Consider the following 22,962-nt stretch of genomic DNA (forward strand, 5'->3'; position numbering starts at 1 on the left):
TTTGTATTATCAAAGTTGTGCTAAATAATTTTCAGTAAACAATTTTTTTTTTCAGAATTCCTTGATGAATAGAAAAAGTTTTTTATTTTTGCATCAGCATTTATTTGAAATAGATTTTTTTTTTTGTAATATTAGAAATGTACTGTCACTTTTGATCAATGTATCGCTTACTTGCTGGTAATGAGCAATGTATGATTGTAAACATGACCAGAAGCATGAAAATATGCAAATTCAACATTATTAATAGCATTTCATATCCACAAATTGGACATATTACCTTTATATGCCAATTGCAAACTGTTCCCCAAACCAACTTTTTAATATATTTTTGTAAGTTTTATTCAAATAAATCTATATGTGTTTTGACATCAGCCAAACGATTCACACTCTGATGACAAACAGACTCTGAAAATCACACTCTCTAGTGTGAAAGCACCCTAAATGTTCCTCTGCTCTTTGTCTTCCAGATGGACCCTGTCCAGAAAGCTGTAATCAACCACACATTTGGAGTCTCCATTCCTCCCAAGAAAAAGCTAGTTATTTCTTGCAACATCTGTCAGCTTCGCTTTAATTCAGATGTGAGTACAAAAACTCTCTCTGGTTATTTATGTGTGTGTTTATATGAAGGCGTGTAAATGTTTGTCTTTGGTGTGTGCATGTGCTGCATCTCCTTCTGCATCTCCCTTTTCTCTTAAATATGGAAAGAGGAGTTATCATAGCCCATTCCAGTCCTGCCTGTGTAAAAGTGGTATATAGTGCTGTGTTTCGCTGTGCACGCTGATGGCTGATTAAAACTAGCCCCAGTACAGCCGTTTAGGGTGCAAGTGGCAGCGCTCTTCATTAATCATACAAAACAAGGTAAGTGCGCTAATGTATGGTAATTTTAGCAGACGTGATGCTGCCAGTTCACTCAGCCAGCTTTTAATGAACACTTCTCAGCCATTTTCGACAAGACGCATACTGGATCATTTAAATCGTTTCATTAAATCAGTTGTTATGTTTGCTGTTTTTCAGTGCTCTATCTCATTCACTTCTTCTACCTGTGTTATTGCACGCTAAGACATTGAGCCCATAATAAACACTGTAATTTAGCACAGAGACTAAAGTACACCTTTATAATCAATTTTTGATGTTGTCAGTTGTATACACAAAAGCCTAAGGGTTTACATAGGGTTGGGAATCAAGAATCTTTCTTATTCAGAACTGAATTATGTAAAAATGTCTTCTTTATTCGTTTTTAGACTGGTGAAAAAATATTCACATACAAACTTATTTTCCTTATATACAATGCTTATTTAATTAAAAATCAAATAATTGACATACAACTTTTTTTCCGTTTTACAAAAATGTGACATTTGATTTCTGCATTTTATTTGCGTTGATCCGGAACATTTAAATAACACGGAGCCCGGGAAGTCACCTGTGGGGAAAAAAAAACAATCCGTGGCGATGGTTTTGCAATCCGTCCCCTTAGTTTATGAACCGTACTCACAAATTCTTAAACTGTTTCCTCGGTTTAACAAATCATGCCCACAGATTAATAAACCATACCCACGAGTTCCTATTCCGTGCTCTCAGATTTGTAAACCGTACCTTCAGTTTTTGCAATCTGTACTCACAAATTCATAAATCGTGCCCACGCTTTCGCAATCCATTCCCACGGGTTTGTAAACTGTACTCACGGATGTGTGGCCCCTCCCCCAGTCTGTGCCGGCTGATTCAACCAGGCCGCCTGTTTAGATGCGGGATGCATTGCATTATGTTGAAACTTAATTTTTTTAAATGGGTAATTTCTTGAATTTTCAAAAAAAAACGCTAATTACTTGTATCTTTAAAGTCCATTTTTTGGGAGGAAAAAGCTCAGTATAATAGAATAAGCAAAAAAAAGACTTCATATATATATATATAAACACATTTCCAAAACTAAAAGGTTAGGTTATATAAAAATAAATTTCATAAATTATTTTATTTTTTATTACTGTCTTAAGTGAACTCGTTTATAGTTATAAACGCAAGTAATAATAATAATTATCATTATTATTATTATTACATTTAGGCTACATATTTAAAAGACGCTTTTATCCAAAAAAGGAACAAAACAATTCGTCAAATGTCAGTCATAATACAGGTTAGACAATAATAATACAGGGCTAAGATTATCACAAATAAACACAAGATTTTGACTCATATCCAAGGGTTTGTGCGGAGTGTGGAGCACTTACTGCATGGCATGGAGGCGCCGGCGCGAACACTTGCATTTTCCTATCAACAGTGGAAACAACTCAAAATACTCTATCATTTCTGGTCATACAGAAAAGAATAATACATCATTCGCAACTACTTTTATTTGTGTAAACATTGTGCTTTTGTAAAATAAGAGAAAACAATCAGGCGCGCTTTTATGATCTCCGTGAACTGGAGCGCGTCTCAAAAATGAACCAATATAAAGCTTGAAATGTCCACTTTTAAACGAACAAATTCGAATCGAAAGCAAATACCGTCTGATTATGTTATCCGTATGAAAGGTGCATTTCTCTCTAAAGGCGCATCCGCTTTATTGTGGAGATATTTTTGCAGCCGACACTGATTTAGAAAACACTAGTTAATTAATAAACAATTAAAATGCCTCGTTATTTTTTCAGACACATTTATTATCATTAGCCTATAAATCACCTCTCTGTATGGTTCCAGAGATGGCTCTTCTCATTCAGCACTGTGGGAAAAATATCATTTCCGGGTTCTAATTTGGCCTTAGAAAACCAGTAAAATCTACATTTTCTCCATATTAATTTGTGAATATTTAAAATGTTTAATAATAATAATAATATTTATTTTTTTGCGCAGCATTTGGTGTCTACAGTTCAAATACAAATTTTAGTGTTCAACTTTGCGTTTTAAAAATGCAGCGAGTGCATTCTGGGAGTTGTTGTCTTTCATCCACATGAGCCGAAAATAAATTTTCTGTCTTTTTTCAGTCTAGAATGCACCAACTTCTAAAATAATTTCACATTTCTTCTACATAAATGACCCAATTTAAATACACATTCATCTTTCCAGCAGTGAAATATCCCTTTAATATTCACACTCATGAATTTTAAAAGTCAGCCAATCCTCTTCATTCTGAATTTTGCATAACTCTGGGTGTGAGCTTGCAGTATATTGAATATTATGAAAGAGAAAGACTGAGATATTCCACCAATATCAGCACTGTTTACCGTTTGTACCACTCTATATTGTATATTGCAATGTTACTGTTTTTACTGTATTTATAATCAAATAACTTAAACAGGTGAGCTTAAAAAGGTATTCATTTTTTATTGCACAGTTTACATCAGTTTTATCAGATTGTTTTGGTATATCACTTAGCTGCTAGTTATGTGTTCCCTTACATTTTGTAACCTATAGTAATAGATTTTCATGCATAATGTCCCAAATAAAATGTGGCATTGTTTACTCACTGGCAGAGCAGTAAAATCCCAGCGGTTGCACTAAACAGTACCGTTGTGTTTACGAGTGCACACACAGGTGTGGGGTTCTGCGCAGAGTTAGCTGGCAGAGGCTTGTGTTGTGTTGTTCTCTATGGGAGAGGGGTAATTACTTACTGTACAGCCATGTTGTTCCACTCTGTCTTGGCATTGATTAAGCCATTTAATTCAAGATGAATGGCACAGGGTGGCAATAAGCCCTGGATGACAGAGGGCTCCCACTGCGAGCGGTAATTGAGAAAAGGTTTCTCTCAGAGTTGAAAACAGACGCAGGAACACCATTGTGCATCTGTTTTGTCTCCTTCAGGTCTTTTTCATCTTTTTCATGACAAACAGGCAGGAATGCAGCACAGGAACCCGGGGAACCCCTTTGGACTTTTGAGCAAAGGCAGATGTGGTTCTGTTGTCTCTGTGGGGCGGCCGCTGGGTGTCCCAGCCGGCCTGTTCTTCCCTCCCGCGGTGCGTAATTGCTATTGAGTTTGAAACCCTTGTTTTCCAACACAGCCTATGTGCTTCTGAATTGAAGCGACTGTTAGAGATTAACTTGTCTTGGCTGTTATCGGTTTGCCCCTTTTCTCTCTCTTTCTCTCACGTGCTCCAAACAAGCACAATAAAAGCGGAAAGTGTGATTGCCCTTCTTGCGATAATTTAAAACAGTTTTCTCTCGCAATCGCCCATTTGAGCAATGCTTTTAAGATTAAGCGGCGTATCTGAGCTAGCATGGGGCGAGCAGAAGTGTCAACGGATGTTCCCCAGACTGCCAAGCGCTTTGATGCTAATTCGGGGTGCATGTGTTGCCACGTTGTGATCTCCACCGATAGAGCTGTCTCTCCTGCTCTCTGCGCTCCCTGGAGATGCTCATCTGCAGGCCCAGTCCAGAGCACATCTTGCTTAAGTGGAAGTGATGCTCTGGTTTGCGTGTCAGAAGGAATCAGCCCGTGTCCCCTGTTTACCTTCGTTCTCCGCAGGCCTGAAGATGCCTTGTTTGTCAAGTGCTGTGCTGTTACTATTTCATGTTCCAGGAGAGCAGAGATCTGCACACATTATACACAGGCAAAATGGCTGGCATTGGTCTCGCAGCTTGCTCGTGTAGATTAGCCTTCACTCTCGGAAGCTACCAACTTTATCCTCGACTTTATTAAAGCTTTAAATAAACGCCTCTTCGTTTTGCCACAGTCCTGCGATGTAATTTAATCCCATACTTTAGCGCACGCTCTGGACTCACTGTGTCATCCAATCCTGTTGCCAGAGAGGAAAAAATCATTGTGCAACTAGGCTAAAGGTTGAACACATCCTCGGCCAAGCTCGAATGAAGTTTCGAGGGAAGCAGTTCCACTAAGTGCGTTTCTTTCCATAATTAGTCCAAGTGTGTCGCTGTGAAGTATCTTATGGACATTTTATGAAACATGAACAGATTAGATAAATAGGGTGTGATATACCTCTCTTCTTGTACTGTAAAATATTCCCATAGTAGCGTAAAATAACAATGATATTCAGATTCGTTCAGATCAGTGGTTTTCAAAACATGCTGTCTAGCGACTTGTTTTTTTGTTTTTTTTGTTTTTGCACAGAGTGCATGTTTATGTAATTGTCTACATATTTTCTAGAATATTAGAATGTCTTTATATTTAGTTGTACGTTTCTGCTATTTCTATTATTTCTGCATATATTTTTACATTTTATGAATGCATGTTATGAATAAATTGAATAAGTGGTGCTTGCTTGTGCAAAACTTTTAGGTGGTTTCCAAACTGTTGCTATGTGGTTGTTAGGGAATTCCAGGTGTTTGCTGGTGGTTTGTTGCCAATCTTTTTTAAAAATTTTTAATTAAATATACATTTAAAATAATCACAAACAATTTACACCACCATCCACATTTTTGCGGTCATTTTTTAAAAAGAAATTAGTACTTTTATTCAGCAAGGATGCATTAAATTGATCAGAAGTGACAGTAAAGACATTTACAGTTTTACACAAAATTTCTATTTCATATAAATACTTCTCTTTTAAAGTTTCTATTCATCATTAAAATATATTACCGTTTCCACAAAGAATCCACATGACTGCCAGCTTTGCCATCAGGAATTAATTACATTTTTAAATATATTTGAATATAAAACAGTTCTTTTAAATTGTAATAATGTTACACAATTTCACTGTTTCTGCTGTATTTTCTGTCAAATAAATGCAGCCCTGGTGAGCACAAGATATTTTTGAACTGTACGTTGTGTAACTGCTGTCACACTGAGCATTTGACTGGCGTCACCAATGCTGTTAGGCTAATGTGTTCAAATGGACAGACCGATCACACGCAGTACATGTTCCCTGAATCACTATAGATTAGCTCTAATTAATGGCTCAGATCAATGTGTGTAAAAGCCAAACCTTAAATGGCATTTATGTCCATTATGAAACTTTGCCAGGCGTATAATTACGGTCTTTAACCATTCAAATCCATCACGCAATTTACTGACCCCGTGCAACTTTATAGTTCAACTCCAGCCTCTGAAATGCCTCATATAAATGACCTTACCATTAATGTGTTCTGCATTATATTTTATGTTCTTTCCACAAACTAAACATGCTCCCATTTTCTGTAGAATGCAACTTTTTAAATGCCGTAATTACACTTCAGGCAAGGCCTACAGGCAGCTGACAGTTCTATAAACTGGTTTTTGGTTTGATATGGTTTTTTTATTTTATATTTTGTCTCAGAAATCTTGGCCCTCGGTTTAGCTGTTAAAATAATTTTTTGCAGATGTGGCCTGAATAAACTCTGCGATTGTGGGAAAATTGCAGCTGAATTTTTAAGCTTTTTTCTCCACTGGCTTTTTCAAAAACATATAAACTGTTTATACTATAACTTTTCCCCCCCATCGGCTTTGTCTTTTGTCAGTTACATTACATTGTCTGATTTTTCTTTTTCCTTCGTAAGGGGTTTGTTTTGAAGGTGAATCAGCCGTGTGTTGTTCTTTTGAAGACTGCATTAAAGAAATGAGAATAATGGCTGGAGTACGCTCTTAGGTTTCCCTTATCTTCTGTAAATGAGCTGTTTTATCTCCATTTGCGCTTAGTGTAACAGAGAAGCCCCGGCAATTTCATTTGAAGTTACCTGATCTAAAGGTGTGTGTCCTGCTGTGATGTGACATTAGGTGAAGTGGAGGCTTCCCCCCAGAGACCAACAGCCCTTTTGTGAGAACAAGCCAATATGGCAGATAACCAGCATATCTCATTAAAGCTTTATGGTCGCTTATACATGCTGTGTCATTACAGCCGCCACACCCCCGCAACACGTGTCTCTGTTGAACTGTTGTGTCGTTGCTTGACTAACGTTACCCAGCAGCATAAGGTGAGCTTGGTTTCAAATTTCAACACAACTTAGTCAACATTTACAACATTTACATCATGTCGAGTCGAAGGGCATCAGATTACCTGCCAGATTTTAGGGTTTTTCCACCTTCAAAACTTCAATTTACTCCGTACTAAAAGGTGTACACAGTGATATTTTTGGGATGACTGATCGGATCATTGAGACAGATCTTAATACCTGGTGTATATGGGCCTTACAGTACATGTGAGGAGATTAAAAAAATAAAAAAATAAAAAAAAACTGTAAATTGGAATCCTTCACTACTTTGAGATCTGGAGCAGTTCTTGTAAACTTTGTGTGGGTCAGAATCAGTTCCATTTAATACTGTTACTGAATAATCTATTTCTTTTTAACTTTTTAGTTGTTAACGGTTCTTGACAATCTGCATTTCTGAGAATAAAATATGCTACTAGTACTGTAAAAACAGGGCTGCATTCAATTCAATTGACATTTATTTGTATAGCGCTTTTCACAATACATTTCATTTCAAAGCAGCTTTACAGAAAATGCATGTTTCAGAGGTGGCTGTGTCCATGTAATGTCCATATTTCAGAAATGTACAGTTCTAAGATAATACAAATCACAGTTAGCTAGCTTCATGTATTCATTTAGGCTGAAAAAAATAATCTCATTGAAGCAGTTATTACAAGTTATGATCATATGATCTGAAAATTTGGCAGTTGTGTTTGTTGATTCAGAGTTGTCATCATCTGAAGTCCACGCAGGGGTTGGCATCATCTCTTCACAGGTGTTGTTATTGAATCCAGCATCACGGCAAAATTAATAATGTTGAATTTAGTTGTAAACTCTTTAACTCCTTCCCCATTATTGATGAAAATTTCTGTCATTTGTGAGAAACTGCTACCCCACTATTGATGGAATTCTCAGGCTTTAATAATCATATGCATATGAAAACTAATGCGATCATCAACACTAAAGAGCATATAAATCAAAACTGCCTAATGTTACAGAATAAAATGTCGACCCAGGACCTGCTATAGGGCTGAGCTTTTTACTCAAAATGTTGCTTTTTTATGAAACTTACCTACATTCAGGACAGGTGTTGATAAAAAATAATGATTTGTTGTTGTTGTTGTTTAAAAGCAGACCTTTGTTTAAAAATGGCATGTTCAGATATTCATAAAACAAAATATTCTTTGGGCCATGCATTTTTTGTGAAAATGGTCAAAAACTTTTTAACTTTAAAAAAAAAAAAAAAAAAAAAACACTGGCTGGGAAAGAGTTAATTAGAAATAAAATATTAAACAAAAACATTCATATTTTAATGTTTTGTAGTTAGGACTAATTATGAGGATGGGTGTTCTTCAAAAGTACTAAAAGAATAATGGAATCGTTACGGAACAGTTGCAATTCCAATCTCTATTTAAGAGCTAATTCTTTTGTCTTTTTAAAAGTAGTTATTTGGAAGATGTATTACCAGAGGGAGTTCAGATCAGGGTGTGTTCTGCCAAAAGATGAATCTGGAGTTCACACATGTAAGGAATCTTCTGATGTCTTGAGCTTTGAGTAGGAGGTGGAAATGTAAAAAAAAAAAAAAAGATGTATTATAAGCTGGACTAAAACACTTTTATCTATGCTCTGAGGTGATAAAAAAAAAAAAAAAATTGGAGTCTGGAAATTGGCTAATAATCAGGCCTTAACGTTTGGCTTGTATTTTTCATCAAATTAAGGCTGTTATTGTGCTTAAAAATTATTTAAAAGGCTGAAATGAGGGGTGAGGGAATAGAGTAGGTAATAATTGCTGTATGACTTCATGCATTGAGGAAGTTTGTGAGCAGATGTTTTGTGGCAGGGACTGTGGCACTAATAATGCTTGTATTGCATAATTGGCTAAATCATTTGAGATTGTCATTGTAAGACTAAATTTGTTGCATGCACATCTTTGCAAGCACACATGCGTTTAAAGGTGGAGTGTGTAATTTCTGTGCCATTAGCAGCACCAAACCAAGAATATGACATATAACGACCTACATATTTTCTGAACCCTCCACCCTTCTGCAGTTGTTTGGAAAAACAGGTAGTCCTGCTAAAAAAGGAGCTATGTTTAAAGTATTGCAGATGGCTCAGATAGGATAGGCATTTCAGTTGCATTCTGCAACTAGGACAAACATGTACAAACCACTTTTATAAGACACATTGTAGTGGGATCAGAGGATAACAAGAAATATGAGAAATAGGAAATCAAATACATTTCTGACAGTGATGCCCCATCTGAGGCCAGTCTGTGTATTGCATCAGCCAGGCCTGTGAAAACCACAAAGTCAAAGCCTGTATGCATGAGAAAATAGACTCCCTAAAAGATCAACTGTGTACTTTCATACATCAAGCTGTTACAATGTGTAGGTGTGTATGTGTTTGACAGGTTTCTTGTACAGTACATGAGCACTGAACGGGAGGATACAGAGACAGCTGTAGGGTAATGCACTGATATTGCTGGCAGCTCGTATTTGCAAATATCAGCAGAAAGGCTTACTGGTGCCTATTGCCAATGCAAGTCTTTTTATGTTTGCTTGTTCATGTCCTGCTCTTGTTGCAAAGACTTTTTTTTGCAACTTAGCTATTAATAAAGCGTGTATGTGCCTGACTGTTCACTGAAGAATGTCATATACGCTCAGTGGTCCTCGTTGATGATACACGAACGGAACGGATTTCTGTGTGAGTGAAAATATTTGTTAAAGTATTCTCAAATAAATTGCAGCATTGTGACTTCATTCAAGACAAGCAGAATGAATTTGTATATTAAATCGTTTTGCAAACCATTCTCGCATAAATTGATGGTTGATTTTAATAATCTGTGTACGTTACTGTTCAAAAGTCTGGGGTCATTAAGATTTTTTTCATTTTTTGTAAGAAATTAATACATTTATTTAGCAAGGATGCATTTGTATTTTCTAAATGTACTATGGTTTCCACAAAAATATGAAGCAACACAACTGTTTTCAGCATAGATAATAATAAGAAAAGTTTAATGAGCATCAGATCAGTATATTAGAATGATTTCTGAAGGATCGTGTGGTTCTGAAGACTGGAGTAATGATGCTAAAATTTCAGCTTTGACCACAGGAATAAATTGTAATTATATATTTGATCAAATACAGTAAATACAGCTTTGGTGAGCATAAGAGACTTCAAAAAATCTTACAGATACCACTTTTGAATGGTAGACTAAATTGAAGGGCCGTTTGATTCCAGAATTTTTTGGAATCAGCTTTGATTCCAATTCCAGATTTTTTTTTAATCAATGGAGCTAATTTCCAAATTGCAATTCCAGACTCATTTTCTCAATTCATTGGAGAGTGAAGTGAGGACTTAAAATAAACAGTGCAAGATATACACTTATGATTGATATTGATGTTACGATATTGTTTAGCTACTGTGCTTTTAAAATCTGGAAAATTAAATTTATTGGTGACTTTCTTCTGTGGAACACAAAAGAAGATCATTTGGAAAAGAAAATGCCTCAGTGTTTCCCCCTCCCCATACAGTTCCATACAGTTACAGTCAATGGAGTCCAACATTCTTCAAAATATCCTCTTTTGTGTTTTGCAGAAGAAAGAAATATGCGTACAGGTTTGGAACAACATGAGGGTGAGTAAATTATGAAAAAATGTTAATTTCTGGGTGAACTATACCTTTAATGTTCACAAAACATAAACGGGTTTGTAAGCCCGTTCTATGTTTAAAACAATTTACAGAGAAATTTCTGCTGATCGTGCTCCAAGAATGAGGCCCTGTGATTGCTAGAACTAAGCTGGAAGACACTTGATGTTATAAAGACTGAAATTATGGTCCGGTTGTTAATGTTTTTGTAAATATTGAAATGGGCTCACACTTAGCTTGGGAGAAAGTCAATTTATAAATGTCAAGTGCACTTAATCCAGGTCACAGACGCTGCTAACATTTGCACAGTGCAGAGAAGACAAAACGCCCCAGGTCGTCACATCATTCTCTCCTGTCACTGTCTGCAGGAGCGTCCTGTGTGTCATTATGACTGTCATGCCTGTCACTTGAACAAGCAATCTGTGCTGTTGGTGCGATGGATGTTACGCACCTCATTTTCGCTTGGTCTGTCTCTGTCTTTCTTCTCTCTTATCATATTTCATGTTTTTTCAGCTCTGACTCAGATGGTTCAACACACATTCACAAGATCACAAGTGAACGGCAGCCATTTTGTCTTTATGACAGAAAAAAGAAACAAAAGAACTTTGACCCCTCACCTTTACTACATGATGTTAGCCGCATGCTTTGTAATAGATATTCTTTTGTCTGTCTGTTCGTGTGTTTGTTTTGATCAAATGTATATATGTATTAACTAGTAAAGTTAATATGTTTCTTTCAATAGAGGCACATCCAATACTGTTCTGCAATCACTGAATTTATAAAACTCGTCCCTATATCCAAGTCCCCCAAATACAGGTTTGGTGAAGGTTCACACTGAGAGCGATTGATTTTTTTTTTTAACTATATATATATGTATATATGAAATATATAATTATAAATGTAATACAATTACAAGATAAAAGAAAGATTTATAAAAAGATTAGCAGCACTTGTTGAGAACAATCTCTGTCAGTGTGAATGGCCCTTACCTGAAATGCTTGTTGTTTGATTTGTGATGGAAATCCTAATGATTTAAATGTAATGCTATTGTTTATATCTCATTACAAAGCAGTGACAAGTCCTTACATTCCTGTAATTGCTATTTCAACACCTTGAAAACTGGAAACTGCAGGCTTCCTCTTTGAATAATGTGCAGGAAAAACATCCGTGAGCGGCGTTGTCTGGCTTCTGCCTGCACTGTGAGAAATCCCTTAAACTTGCAGTTAGTGAATGTGACAGAGTATCAGCATTTGGTGAGAAAATCCATAGGTCTTTTGGGACTTTGTCACTTTTGATGTCATAAAATTGAGAAATTAAGCCCCTAATTCTTAGCAGTCAGATATTCAAAGGGATCCAAATCCATCATAAGCTCTTTCTCTCTCACTCCCTCTCGTTCGATTTAAGTGTGAAGTAGTCATTTTCCCTTTAAATCTCCACTTGAAAGTTGAACAACTAAAGACACGAGTAAACTCTCCATTAACAACCACAATGAGTGCCAGCTATCGATGCCCATTTAGTTTTTTTCTATTGAGAATCAATCCCCTCTAAACACGGCATCGTCTCTATTTCTTAGGCTCTGGAAAATTTGCTCACCCAAATCTCATCCTCTCATCCTTACCTTGATTTGAACAGTGCCTGCTATTGAAAGCATGTCTGAAATGTGTGTGTGATTGCGGTCCATGATGGTAGATGCTAGTTGTTAGAAATGAGCCTGATTGGATGGTTCATTTGTTCTCCTTTGTAGAGCCAAGCCGAGGCGCACTACAAAGGCAGTAAACATGCCAAGAAGCTCAAAGCACAGGAGTCCACGAAAAATAAGCAGAAAAGTGCAGCCGCCCAGGACAGCGGTGCTAAGACAATCACCACCACCAACACCACCACCACTTCCTCCTGCACTGCAGTCACTGCCAGCTGCTCTGACCAACCAGGTTAATAGCTCCTTTTGTTCTTGCTCCACATCACCTGTCCCATCCTCTTTCTCCTGTCCTTCCCTCTCCATGTGCGTTTAACTCCATGCTTTTCTTCCCGCCGCTCTAACCCCGAACCCTCGCCACTGTTTACACACTCCATGTGCTTGTGTTTGTGTGCACTGTACGTAGTTCCTCATAAAAACATCTAGACCACTTTAGGGTGACCAAGGGCGTTCTCGTTGTTCATGTGCCGAGGTAAGCAGCAGCCCTGCTGTGGCAGTAATAAGCCATATGCTTTATCATGCTAACAACAGAACACTTTTCCCGCAGCTCTGTTTGCTTCTTTCATCATTACCTGCATACTGAGTTTCAAACATTTACCTTCTTGCGTTTAAATGTTTAATTTTGGAAAAACGCTTACGGAATTGGAACAGGCGGTAGGATGCGTGCTGGGATGCTGTTGTTTTCTTTTTTTCATCCTCTCTGGCCTTTGATTTGACTGAATTAGATTTGTGTTACATTTGAAAGAACATAATCATCTGATCTTTGCTTCACGCTGTGACCCACTCAATTCCAGGCCCTTGTGTCTGATTAAGAATTAAGACTGGGATGTACCAAGACACATGCCCTACGGGGGTGCAAATCAGAGCCAGTGCATACTTTCCGAATTCGCTCGTTCTCTAGCTACAGTCTCTGAGACAGATTTGGGTGCGCCTCGTTTATTAGGCAGTGGTGGTCCTCATTGATATGCAGTGTCTTTGCACAAATCAGGCCAAATGAATGTCAGCCTGATTCACAGATGGCTTATGGGTCCTCACTGTCATGCCGTCGTATTAGTGCGGTGTTGATCTCGGACTGAGGCTCGGGAGGGGGGCTGCTGTTTCCGTCTCTCCCCAAACCCTGGCAACACACAATTCAGTCAGTTTTAGTTTACATGGGAAAACTTCAAGCACTAAATCATTAAAATTGCTAGCGCCAGTGCTTTACGTAAGAGCTAGCTTTATGTAATTTTTTAGAACTCCATGTGTTGGATTATTCTGGGATGTGTGTGCACGGTAATTGCTCTGTTTTTTTTTAGTTTTTTTTTTTTAGTTTTTTTGTTTTCTTAAGATCCAGACTTTTTCAGAAAGGATATAGCAAGGTCGTTTCAACATTGCGTTCACTGCTTGATCTGCATCCAAACAAGAAGTGCCAGTTGTTATCACTGTGACTCTGTTCCAAAACCTAGGGAGCTGCCTACTGTATTTTAAGGCATCATAAACACTTTTGTTTCAAAGGGTGGATTGCTTCGTTTAGCCAAAATTTAAGTTGGAATTGTTTTATACCATTCAAAAGTTTGGAGTGAGTAAGATTTTTTTTTTTTTTTAAGAAATTTAAATTTTCAGCAAGATTACATTAAAATGTATCAAAAGTGCCAGTAAAGACTTTTACATTGTTACAAAGATTTCTGTTTCAAATAAATGCTGTTCTTTTAAACTTTCTATTCATCTGGTAAAAAAAATGTATCAGAGTTTCCACACAAAAATTAAGCAGTTTTCAACGGTATAATAACAAGAAATGTTTCTTGTACACCAAATCAGAATATTAGAATAATTTATGAATCATGTGACACTGAAGACTGGAGTAATGATGCTGATTATTCAGCTTTGACATCACAGGAATAAATTACATTTTTTTTACAATATATTAAAATAGAAATCCAGTTACTTTTAAATTGTAATAATATTATCACAATATTACTGATTTACCCTATTTCTTTTCTGTAAATAAATGCTGCTTTGCCGACCACAACCTTTTCAACTATATCCTTCAGAAAGTAGGCAATCTCATAATGCACTGCATCTGAAAAATAGCCAGATAAATATTTATTGCAGCAGTTTACACATATGCATTTTATTATATGGTATATCCAAGACATTTTTATTAGTTAATGCATTCAATGGGAATCAAATCCATTACCTTGACACCACTTAAGCCGTGTGTCTATCAAAGCGTTTTTTTCACGCGGCTGGCGTATTTTTTCAATTGTTTTAAATGGGAGCACCGCATTTTTAAAACGCCATGAGCGTATCGAGGCACTGAGCGTTTTTTTCACGCTGAAGCGTTGAGCGCTCTGCATTTTTTACAGGTCGCCGAGAGTTGAAGAATGTTCAACTTTGGGTAAAACGCAGCGCTCATCACTGTCACTTTTTACCCAACCGTCCAATCACAGTGGAGGAGGGGCGGGACTAATACCACACTGACAAACCGCCACATTCTGCTTGTACAACGTCAACAGATGACAACAAGCATAATAATGAAACAAAATCATTTAAAACAAGAGTTAGAGAAATTATTTTTATATAGAATCAACACAGAAACAAAATATGTGTGAAATGAGATACTAGTAACACTTTCACGGATATTCCGTATCATAACAAGCAAAGCATCTCAACTGAAAAAAATGCTGCGCTGCCAAGACGCTCTCAAGCGCCCATAGCCAGGCGTTTTCAGCAGAGCGCCTAGCGTTTTCAGCTGGCTAAAAACACTTTGGTGGACACACGGCCTTACTGCTGTTTGAGCTACTGAATATTCTTATAAATCATCTGAAACCAAAAACTTTGATTATAAAAGTTTAATCTAATTAAAAATGACCTAATATTTGTGTGTGCTGCATGTTTTTATGCTTATTAAAGTATCACACTGTTAGCTTAGCAGCAATTATAATTCGAGTCTCTGTGTGCTTTAGATTTTTTTACTGCCTATGTTGGGCATTTCAAATTAGCAGCTGCCAATGTAGAGACAGTGAGGCAGGTTACTTGGATTTGTTACATAGTCTATGATTTCTGTTAGTTTTGAAAAGTTTTCCAAAAAGTACTTTATCTCTGATCTGTCTTCTTATTCGGTTACAATACGCTCTTTATGACTCACCGCAAAAAATAGTGAGAACAAGAACAAAGAGGCATATGTCTCCACCTACCACGCTTTGGAAGATTTGATATATAAACTGAAACTGGGAGAGAGAAAAAATGCAAAAGAGCAGCAGTTCCAGCCTAGAGGTTCAGGTTAGTGTCAGTGGGTGTAATGTCACTATATAGGGGAACATTAGACTGTTCTGGCTGCTTTGAGTCCTCGGGGAGAAAAAAAAAAGCAAGAGCAGAAAGCGACATTCATATAAAGCAGAGGAATATTCCCTCAGAAGCCTGTTAGAGTGGGTGGAGAGTACAGGCATCCTCCCGCGGCATGTAACGCTATGACAAGGGCGTAAGGGTGGTGGGCGATCCAGGGGTCACGTCCTATCACATTACAGCACGCGGGACAGTCACTGGTGTTTGAAGGAAGCCTGACCCTATCCAGCGCTGTTGTAATCAGTGCTGGCTAGTAACTGATTATATGTAATCCGGATTGCATAATCAGATTCCAAAAGATGGCATACTTGTAATTAGATATACAGTACCGGTCAAAGGTTTGGAAACATTACTATTTTTAATGTTTTTCAAAGAAGTCTCTTATGCTTATCAAGCCTACATTTATTTGATCAAAAATACAGAAAAAATAATAATATTGTGATTGAAATATATTACAATTTAAAATAATGGTTTTCTATTTTAATATACTAATATCATTTATTTCTGTCATGTAAAGCTGAAGTTTCTTCAGCCCTTACTCCAGTCTTCAGTGATTTGACTAGATATTATCAATGTTGCAAACATAACATGTGATATTTTTTTCAGAATTCATTGATGAATAAAAAGTAAAAAGAACAGCTTTTATTCAAAATAGAAATCTTTTCTAAGAATAAAAATATTTGTATATACATTTTTATAAAAAATTTGATCATACTTGCTGAAAATAAATATTAATTTAAATTAATTAGATTATATAAAAAACGATAGTGCGTTACAAAATATTTATATTTTAAGAAAAGAAAAGGTTTATTATTTATATTACTGTAAGTTTTTTATATACAATATATCTTCTGTTATGAATATGATGCTAAATACTCCTATTAAAATGTATGTGTTAGGTCAAAAGTAATCAAACAAATAGTCAGAATGCATTACCTAAAATATGTACAATTTTTGTCATGTAATTTGTAATCAGTAACGGACTACAATTTTTGTAAGTAATCTCTTCAGCACTGGTTGTAACTCATTTGACACAGAAACTAGAGTGCTCGCCTTCAGCAAAGACCTTATATCAAACCCTAACACACAAAATAATGGAAAAAAGGAAAGATTTGAAAATGTGACAGCGCATAATACAACATGCCGAGCCCTTCACCACTAACTGTCAGATTTGCTCTTTTCTTGTTTCTTTCTTTCTCTCTCTCTCTCTCTCTCATGTTCCCAGAGAAAAGTGCAGAGCCGTTGGCTGCGCACAAAGTCCCTGCCTCCCCGCAAGCCTTTGTGCCAGCTCCCGCTGCGCCCGCGGTGGCATTAGTGCCCAGCCCATGCAAGACGGCACCCGCGCATGCCAGCCCACCCACCGAGCCGACAGGGCACGCGGCAGCCCTGAAGAACACCTCCAAACCAGCAGCGGTGCCAACGGCCCCGTCAGAGCCCAGCGTGGAGTCCGAGGACGAGAAAGCCAAGAAGCTCCTGTACTGTTCGCTGTGTAAAGTGGCTGTCAACTCTCTCTCACAGCTGGAGGCACACAACACAGGTGTGGCCAACATCTGCCTCCGCATCACACTGGCTTTCCCACGCTCCCTCGCCATTACACCTTCTTCTTTATCATAAATGTTTCATGAAGTGACCCTCTGAGGCTTGGGAGTGTGGAAATGTACTTGCAGTTAAAACATAAATCAAAACCAGTGTAGCGATGTGAGGCTCATCATTGATAATGTATGAAGAACTGGAAAATGTAGACGGATTTCCCACAGTCATGGAAAACCTGGACACATTGGATTTTAGAAAAGCCTGGAAAAGTCATTGAGACTAATCAAATATTAAAATGACATGAACATTTATGTAGTCAATATACATTTTTTTTCTAGTTATGCTCAGCTTTAAAATATTTAATCTGCAAGAAATAGCTTTTTTATGCTTAAAAAACATCCAGACACGCTATAGAAGAATGTGTTCAGAGTCGGGCGGGTGATAAAGCTACTAAATATCTTGATATTTTTCAGCCTTTTGACAATATTCAGTATATACACAACTGTTTAAAAGTCTGTGTATATATATTTTTTTTATTTCAGTGAGTTCAAAAGAGTCTTCAGTGTCACATGATCCTTCAGAAATCATTCTAATATGCAGCTTTGCTGCTCTTTCTTATTATTATCAGTTGAAAACTTGTGGAATCTGATGGGTTTTTTTTTTCAGGATTCTTTGATTTATTTACAGCATTTATTTGAAATAGAAATCATTTGTAACATTATAAATGTTTTACTGTAACTTTTGATTAATTTAATGCATGTAATAAAAGTATTAATTTCTAAAATAAAATCTTACTGATCCCAAATTTTGAATTGATTCACTTAAAGACAGTGAAATAAATAAAACTTAGTACTTAGAGATTGTCCTGACATTTTCATACTCGCAAGTCGTGAGACAAGGGCGTATCACAAAATTAGTTAGTGAGTCTTTAGGAAACTTAAAATACACATACAGTCTTGCTTAATATTATACCTTCAACAAAATCACTGTGTACTAGTATATTCCACAACCTTAGGCCGTAAAATTAAGCATAAGTTAATTCAAGTTCTCATCTGACTTAATTGAAATATTCGGTTAGATCAATGCAGCCAACAGCCTTACAGCTGCACTGAATAAACAGATGTGTTTCTTTTCTTCCCTTTAAGCCAGAGAAACCCTTCTACTTTGTCTGTTTCACCAGGTTCAAAGCATAAAACGATGCTGGAGGCACGAAATGGAGCTGGCCCCATTAAAGCGTACCCCAGACCAGGGTCCAAACTCAAAGTTCAGGCCACACAACTTAACAAAGGCTCAGGCTTACAGAACAAGACGTTTCATTGTGAAATCTGTGATGTCCACGTCAACTCAGAAATCCAGCTTAAACAGGTATTCGGTTCAGTTTCAGTGTAAGAGGATGTATTCTTGTTAGCATGTGTCTTTGGTTGCATTTGGCATGATCATTACTTATGCAGTTACAACAAAACTTAACGTGTGCAGTGATGAATAATGAAAGCACTATAAATAGTAATGTGATTCTGTGGCTTGATCTTACCAAATTTGCATGCGGGTAAAATGGAGTTGTACTTCCTATTAGGCTGTTTTTGATAGTTCGGTTCAGTGTTAAGTTTGGTCACAAATGTGTATCACGTGCATAACAAGGTTAATTAAGTCTCTGTTTTCTTCACAGCATATTTCCAGTAGGCGGCACAAGGACAGAGTGGCTGGAAAACCCACCAAACCCAAATACAGCCCGTACAACAAGCAGCAGCGCAGCTCCAGCTCTCTGGCTGTAATGCATTATTTATACTCTTTATAATCAAGCGCTTTCATCAAGTGTTTCTCGCATCTCAAGTGTCAGTGCTGTGAGGAGTTTGTTCCACACTTTCTAGGCTGACAAATACCTCTCTGGGATGCTAATGCTCACTTGTCATTTTTTTAAATTATATGCAAAATATGCTTGAAACAACTTACTATTTATTGTAGTACAGTTGGCCCTACGCTAAGCTCCACCTCCCTTGGTTACTGTTGCTAGCTCAGACGAGCTTTACAGAATGTCACATAAGAATGAATGTTTTTTGTTTGTTTTTTCTGTTTACAATATTTGAGGATAATTTCTGTAAATCGCATTTGAAAGTATCCAAATGCACAGATCCTACAATCTATAGACTTGCATTAGAAAAGAACGGTAATATTTTAATAATTACTTATAACAACAACAAAAAGAATAAAAATATTAATATTTTTGTATTTTTCCAGTAAAGCATTAAAATATTTTAAATTATTATTATTAGTAGTAGTAGTAGTAGTAGTAGTAGTTATAACAACAACAACAATATTATATTATTATTATTTGTAAAGTATTAATAATATTATTATCATCATTATAGTTGTTGTTATTACTATTGTAATATTATACATAAAGTATTAAACTTAATAATAATAATTATAATATAAATAATAATAATTTGTAAAGTATTAAACTAACAAAAAAGTATTTATATTATTATTACCAATAGAGCATTAAACTATTTAATATTATTATTATTATCAGTAATAATTATAACAGCAACAATATTATTATTAGTAAAGTATTAAATATTATTATCATTATAGTTGTTGTTATTACTATTATTTAGTATTAAACTTGCTATTATTAATTAATTAATAATAATTTGTAAAGTATTAAAATAACATAAAGTAAAGCAGTAAAGCATTAACATATTTTATATGATTATAATGATCAGTAATAATTATAACAACAGTATTATTATTATTTTTATTATTATTTGTAAAGTGTTAAATAATAATAATAACAATAACGCATTCAATAACTCTTCTTTTTTATATTATTATTCATAAAGTATTAAACTTAATAATAATATTAATGATTATTATTATAAGTAATAGTAGTAGTAGTAGTATATCACGTATACAATGGAGTATTATGTTCAATAGTAATACTTATAATAAAATTATCATTATTATTTGTAGATTAATGAACTGAAGGAAGACGTTTTAATTTCTGCTTATAGTTGACTATTTTTACATTCCAAATCTAAAACCAATTTCACAAAACCTCAGATGTGTATGGTGCATGCAGACCAGAGTATATATTTAATTACATCACAGGCTTTTGAGGTTCAATAATCACACTAGGCCTTATAATCAATGTCCTTTCGATTAATCGTGCAGTCCTCGTTTCTTTATCGATGTAGACGCTGTTCTTTCTCCTTCACCAAATTGATTCAGCGTTTATTTTTTCCTTTTCCTCCAGGCCAAACTCGCCCTGCAGAATGACTTGGTGAAGCCCATTTCACAGGCTTTCCTCCACACACCCTTCGCCCCCACCACAGTCCCGTCCATCTCCCTCCACCCTCGTCCCAACGCCTCCATCTTTCAGACGGCCTCGCTTCCGGCCTCCTTCCTCCGCGCCGCTCCGGGACCGATCCGACACACCGCGGGCTCCATCTTGTTTGCGCCTTACTGAGACGTTTCTCGAACTACGCCACACTGAGTTCAGACCTTGAAACAATGGTGTGTTTATTGAAACTTTCTCCTCAACTGTCCTCACCATTGCTAAACCCAGGAAGGATATTCCGTCTTAGTGAGGACTTTTGCATTTGAAAACACTTCAAATAAAGTGTTGAACTGCTTCCTGAAAGACTTGAATTATCATGGTCTTCCTTTTCGACTCAACCAACCCCGGACAAGCACATGCCTGGAGGCGCTGTCAGAAACAACCCCAAATCTCACCGTGTTCAGTCAACGGCTTGATGTTGTCAGGGAGCCTGTGATGCAGTTTTTGGCCTGTGTGCTGTCTTGTGTCGTGTAGTCAATAAGCTCAATCACCAGTTCACTCTTATCCTTTCATCTGACAGGAAACACAGCATTTCTCTTCTCCGAGTGTTCGGGTTCCTCTTTTTGTCATATAAGTAGGTTCAGCCTGTTTTCATCATGATTCAAACTCTCTTTTGTGGAATAGGACAACCGTGGGCCTTTCATCTCTCTGTGATATCCTTATTTGTCACGAGACTGTACTCATCTGCAGCTCTCTGATGATGCAATAATGTATAGATCATTAATATTGATATTCTCCATTGTGTATTTAATGTTTACCTTCCAGGTTGCAATACTAGTTGTATTTTATGAGCTGGAGGAGAACTAGGTATGTTATTTGGTACATTTATTTTTAGAGATCGAGAGAGAACCGTTTCCATTCACTGAGAATTCTTTAAGTCCATAGTATATATGTATGAGAGGCTGTACATAAAGATACTACATTTTCAATAAAATAATATATTTAAATGATTTCTTCATTAATTTATACTGTATATTTCTTTTCATGAATCTTTATTGTTCATTATTAAATGTTTAGTAAAAAAACAAAAACACTATATGCATTAATATTACATGAATCATTTGATTTATTTTCAGGTATTTTTTTAATTACGCTGTTTCTACTGTACATTTCTCTGAGTTCGTTCATTTGTGCAGGAGATTTGTTTGCTAAATTTGATTAAATCCTTCAGTTCAGTGTTGTGTAATTTGATTATTAGTTTTATGTTTTTCATATTTCCCAGTGCTTTTCATGTTCATTCATCTCTGTGATGAATGACTCATTCAGGTCTTATTTGCTAATAATATAAACATGATCATATCTCAGTTGTCTGTTTGCACAGTCCCGTGTATAGTGGAACTTGCACAGTGTGTGTGTGTGTGTGTGTGTGTGTGTATATATATATATATATATGGCATATATACACTCACCTAAAGGATTATTAGGAACACCTGTTCAATTTCTCATTAATGCAATTATCTAATCAACCAATCACATGGCAGTTGCTTCAATGCATTTAGGGGTGTGGTCCTGATCAAGACAATCTCCTGAACTCCAAACTGAATGTCAGAATGGGAAAGAAAGGTGATTTAAGCAATTTTGAGCGTGGCATGGTTGTTGGTGCCAGACGGGCCGGTCTGAGTACTGGGATTTTCACGCACAACCATTTCTAGGGTTTACAAAGAATGGTGTGAAAAGGGAAAAACATCCAGTATCCAGCAGTCCTGTGGGCGAAAATGCCTTGTTGATGCTAGAGGTCAGAGGAGAATGGGCCGACTGATTCAAGCTGATAGAAGAGCAACTTTGACTGAAATAACCACTCGTTACAACCGAGGTATGCAGCAAAGCATTTGTGAAGCCACAACACGCACAACCTTGAGGCGGATGGGCTACAACAGCAGAGGACCCCACCGGGTACCACTCATCTCCACTACAAATAAGAAAAAGAAGCTACAATTTGCACGAGCTCACCAAAATTGGACAGTTGAAGACTGGAAAAATGTTGCCTGGTCTGATGAGTCTCGATTTCTGTTGAGACATTCAGATGGTAGAGTCAGAATTTGGCGTAAACAGAATGAGAACATGGATCCATCATGCCTTGTTACCACTGTGCAGGCTGGTGGTGGTGGTGTAATGGTGTGGGGGATGTTTTCTTGGCACACTTTAGGCCCCTTAGTGCCAATTGGGCATCGTTTAAATGCCACGGCCTACCTGAGCATTGTTTCTGACCATGTCCATCCCTTTATGACCACCATGTACCCATCCTCTGATGGCTACTTCCAGCAGGATAATGCACCATGTCACAAAGCTCGAATCATTTCAAATTGGTTTCTTGAACATGACAATGAGTTCACTGTACTAAAATGGCCCCCACAGTCACCAGATCTCAACCCAATAGAGCATCTTTGGGATGTGGTGGAACGGGAGCTTCGTGCCCTGGATGTGCATCCCACAAATCTCCATCAACTGCAAGATGCTATCCTATCAATATGGGCCAACATTTCTAAAGAATGCTTTCAGCACCTTGTTGAATCAATGCCATGTAGAATTAAGACAGTTCTGAAGGTGAAAGGGGGTCAAACACAGTATTAGTATGGTGTTCCTAATAATCCTTTAGGTG

At 36.8% G+C, this 22,962-nt stretch overlaps 1 protein-coding gene across 10 annotated transcripts in view; it reads left to right on the top strand.

Moving 5' to 3' along the window:
* The window catches only part of znf385b (zinc finger protein 385B), a 125,769-nt gene extending 104,216 nt beyond the window's left edge, over positions 1–21,553 (top strand). For 7 of the 10 annotated variants that reach the window (XM_079880516.1, XM_079880523.1, XM_079880514.1 and 4 more), the window contains 7 exons: positions 468–578; positions 10,426–10,464; positions 12,221–12,404; positions 16,719–17,030; positions 18,207–18,391; positions 18,693–18,794; positions 20,280–21,547. In XM_079880516.1, the coding sequence (XP_079736642.1) occupies positions 468–578; positions 10,426–10,464; positions 12,221–12,404; positions 16,719–17,030; positions 18,207–18,391; positions 18,693–18,794; positions 20,280–20,492 (1,146 nt within the window). In that variant the 3' untranslated portion in view covers positions 20,493–21,547. Of the gene's footprint in view, positions 1–467; positions 579–10,425; positions 10,465–12,220; positions 12,405–16,718; positions 17,031–18,206; positions 18,392–18,692; positions 18,795–20,279 lie in introns of all 10 variants that reach the window. The other 3 variants (XM_079880518.1, XM_079880517.1, XM_079880521.1) reach the window with 1 other exon arrangement.
* The last annotated feature ends 1,409 nt before the right edge of the window (positions 21,554–22,962 follow it).

Source organism: Squalius cephalus (genome assembly GCF_949319135.1).
Source record: "Squalius cephalus genome assembly, chromosome: 9".
In the NCBI taxonomy this organism is placed as follows: Eukaryota; Metazoa; Chordata; class Actinopteri; order Cypriniformes; family Leuciscidae; genus Squalius; species Squalius cephalus.